This window comes from Osmerus eperlanus, chromosome 1, assembly GCF_963692335.1.
Source record: "Osmerus eperlanus chromosome 1, fOsmEpe2.1, whole genome shotgun sequence".
In the NCBI taxonomy this organism is placed as follows: domain Eukaryota; kingdom Metazoa; phylum Chordata; class Actinopteri; order Osmeriformes; family Osmeridae; genus Osmerus; species Osmerus eperlanus.
In genome coordinates, this window is record NC_085018.1 from 17,352,822 (window position 1) to 17,356,553 (window position 3,732).

General features: G+C 46.9%; 1 protein-coding gene across 1 annotated transcript; it reads left to right on the plus strand.

Annotated features, from left to right (window-relative positions):
• The first annotated feature begins 1,465 nt into the window (after window positions 1–1,465).
• Window positions 1,466–3,732, plus strand: LOC134023098 (E3 ubiquitin-protein ligase TRIM39-like). Its single transcript, XM_062464941.1, has 2 exons — window positions 1,466–1,624; window positions 1,855–3,732. Exon 2 carries the CDS (start codon window positions 1,857–1,859, stop codon window positions 3,486–3,488), a length of 1,632 nt encoding a protein of 543 aa, XP_062320925.1. The 5' UTR covers window positions 1,466–1,624; window positions 1,855–1,856; the 3' UTR covers window positions 3,489–3,732.

Below are 3,732 nucleotides of genomic sequence, written 5' to 3' on the forward strand. Positions count from 1 at the left end.
ACTTAGTCACACAGAAAACCCCTCCCGCTCTGTATGCATGCGAGTTGGTGTGAATGTGTATGTTTGTGTGGAATCACAACTGTACCGTCTCAGTATAGTCCAGATGAGAAGGCCCAGGACCAGGACAAGCAGACCGCCAGTAACAGTAACCACGGCAACAAACCAGGGCTCTGGCTCCCAGAAGTCTGAGATGACAGTCACCACCTGAGGAGCCTGAGTCTGCAGCAGGAACACAGAGACACTGGGCACAGGCATTGTCTTCTGGATCGAATGGATTCAACAGAATAGTTTCAGCAGCTGTACATACACACACACGCACACACACACACAACAACACAAACACACAACCTCAAGTATTTTAAAACCACAAGATACCATATGTATTTGAAGAATTAACAATATGCCTCACATGGTGACTGTAGCCTCTCTCAATCTAATGATGCGTGTTGACTTTTATTGTGAAGGGTTGGACTGGTGCTAACGTGGTGCTGAACCTACTGTCGTGGTTGTGGTGGTGGTTGGGGTAGTGGTGGTCCATGGAACCACGTAGATGTAAGCCACAGCTTCAGTGTGGTGTCTGCCATCCGACACAGAGATGGTCACCTCAAACCTGGTGTGGTCGTAGACTCCATCCACCACGTAAGAGAAGACGTTTTTAGAGAACAGGGTCAAACCAGTGGTCTGGAAACGGTCAACAGCAGCCCCTGGGGGGGGGGAAATTGGACACCATTTAACCTTCACACTCTCTCTTACTTTTCCCTCCACTCTCTTTCCATGTCTGTCTCTTTCTGACACACACAGTGCATACCGTTAGTGATGGTGGCTGTGAGAACGTCGTTGTCTGCGTCGCTGCAGTGGAGAGACAGGATCGGGAGGGCGGCGGAGCGGGTGGAGAAGATGGTCGACTCGTAGGAGACGGGCTCACACACCGGAGCATTGTCATTCACATTCTGGCTCACAGGGAGGTGAGGTAGACCGCAGACAGTCAATCATCACAATACAATGCTAGTTTGTTAAACAAACCCTTTCTAATAAAGTGTGTAAGGGTGGATTCTGTTAGTCTGGTATACTTCACATTCACTGTGAAGACTGTTGTTGTGTCTTGTGTATGTAGTCTTGCACCTAACAGCCTCCCCAGCCACTGGGCCTATCCCTCACCTCCACTCTTATGAAGATGTTCTGGCTTTTCCTCTTACGGTTGGTGCGGTCGACATCCTGGTCATAGTCCTCTGCCTGAATGGTCACAACATGCATCTGCTGAGCCTCAAAGTCAAGCTCAGTCCCCAGGTACATCTGCCCTGCAGGTGGAGAGAGAGACAGAGAGAGAGACAGAGAGAGAGAGAGAGAGAGAGAGAGAGAGAGAGAGAGAGAGAGAGAGAGAGAGAACTTTGTTATATAAGGGTTCATTTTGGTCATGACAGTGGGTGGAGATAAACCATTCACTTTGCTGAAATGAAACTGAAACTTAAGTTGGAATCCTAGCGTCGTGTTTTTCATAAACTCCTTACTAATGTGTATTTGTGTTACTTATCACTTATAGCTCTGGATTATTGTTGACTCTTTTTGATACCACAGACAATTACAGACAGCAACATTCATACAATACCCACTGAAACTCCAACAGGTGAGCAGAATTTCATATTGACACAATCGTAAATCGTGTGTCAATAGTACTGTGCATGTGCCATGTTTTTAGATTATTATTTGTTGTTGATTTAATTGTTTTGACATCTAAAATTCATGTTTTTTCTTTTAGTTAAAATCATGATTTTAAAGAATACCATGTTGACCACTGACGCTAAAGAGCTGAGCTGATTTTATAGAAAACTTTATGAATCCTTGGTCTTTGTCTAGATATGGCTTCCTGCAGCAGTCTCCTGTCTGAGGAGCAGTTCCAGTGTTCTATCTGTCTGGATGTGTTCACTGATCCAGTCACCATTCAGTGTGGACACAACTTCTGCATGACATGTATCACTACATATTGGGAAAGCAGTGACCTGCTGTGTCAATGTCCCATGTGTAAAAAGACTTTTGATAAGAGACCAGATCTCTTTGTCAATACTTTCATTTCTGAGATGGCTGCTCCTTTCAGGAAGCCAGTGCCAGAAAAAGCTACCAGCTGGTCAGACCAGTTCCCAACTCTGCCTGCGGTGTCATGTGACATCTGCACTGGTACTAAGCTCAGGGCCCTGAAGTCCTGCCTTGTGTGTCAGGCCTCCTACTGTGAGACTCATCTGGAGCCTCATCAGAGAGTGACAGGGCTGAAGAAGCACAAGCTGATCAACCCTGTGGAAAACCTGGATGACAGGATGTGTCAGAAACATGAGCGACCCCTGGAGCTGTTCTGTAGAACTGACCAGACGTGTGTGTGCCATTTCTGCACTGAGGGAGAGCACAAGAACCACGACACAGCCCTTCTAGAGGAAGAGTATGGAAAGAGGAAGGCTGATCTGGGAAAGACAAAAGAAGAAATACAACAGTTGGTCAAGGAAAGACTGACAAAAGTTCAGGATATCAAACTCTCGATAGATGTCAGCAAGAGAGACACAGAGAGCGAGATATCCAAGAGTGTGGAGGTCTTCACTGCTGTGGTGCACTCCATCGAGAGAAGCCAGGCGGAGCTCATTAAGGTTCTTGAGGAGAAGCAGAAAGCAGCAGAGCAAAAGGCCGAAGAGTTCATTAAAGAACTGGAGCAGGAGATCACAGAGCTCCAGAGGAGAAACACAGAGCTGGAGCAGCTCTCACACACTCAAGACCACCTTCTCTTTCTACAGAACTCCTCATCCATGAGCACCCCTCCACACACCAAGGACTGGTCTAGGATCAGCCTTCACTGTAGTGTGGGGACGACAGGCAGAGCTCTGTCTCAGCTGGAGGACACACTTCTCAGTGAAATCAAGAAGTTCCATCACGCTGAACTGAAGACGATTCAGCAGTATGCAGTGGATGTGACTCTGGACCCTGATACAGCATTCCCCACGCTCATCCTGTCTAATGATGGAAAACGAGTGAGACGTGGAGCCTCAGAGAAGAATCTGCCTGACAACCCTGAGAGGTTTTCCCTCTGTCACTGTGTCTTGGGGAAACAGAGCTTCTCCTCTGGGAGGTTCTACTATGAAGTGCAGGTTAAGGGGAAGACAGACTGGGCTTTAGGCGTGGCAAGACAGTCCGCCAACAGAAAAGGGCAGATCACACTGGCACCACTAAATGGATTCTGGACTATTTGGCTGAGGAATGGAGATGAGTACAAGGCTTTGGCCAAACCAGCTGTCCTCATCTCTCTGAGAGAAAAGCCCCAGAAAGTGGGGGTGTTTGTGGACTATGAGGAGGGTCAGGTCTCCTTTTATGATGTAGAGGCCAAGTCTCATATCTACACTTTTACTGGCTGCACCTTCACTGAGAAACTCTACCCATACTTTTGCTCTTCCATAAACGTCAGCAGTAAAAATTCAGCATCTCTGATCATTACCCCTATCAACCCTGAATAACTGACTTACTGTATAGTAGGAACTTCAGAAGGGTGTATAAATGTACCAACTGTTCAATAACATGTCATTCAATTCCCTGTAATACTGTTGGGTGTACTGTTAAGGATAGCACATATTAAGAAAATTGTTCATCTTGACACTTAGGTTAGGGATACAGGGTTAGGGTTAGGGTTAGGGATACAGGGTTAGCAGCCTGACCTCCTTCAGGGTGGATGGTGAACCTGGGGTGTCCTGAGGTGATGGA

What these genes read in the sequence shown, in the direction of transcription:
- LOC134023098 (XM_062464941.1), top strand. Translation starts at nt 1,857, where the DNA reads ATGGCTTCCTGCAGCAGTCTCCTGTCTGAGGAGCAGTTCCAGTGTTCT.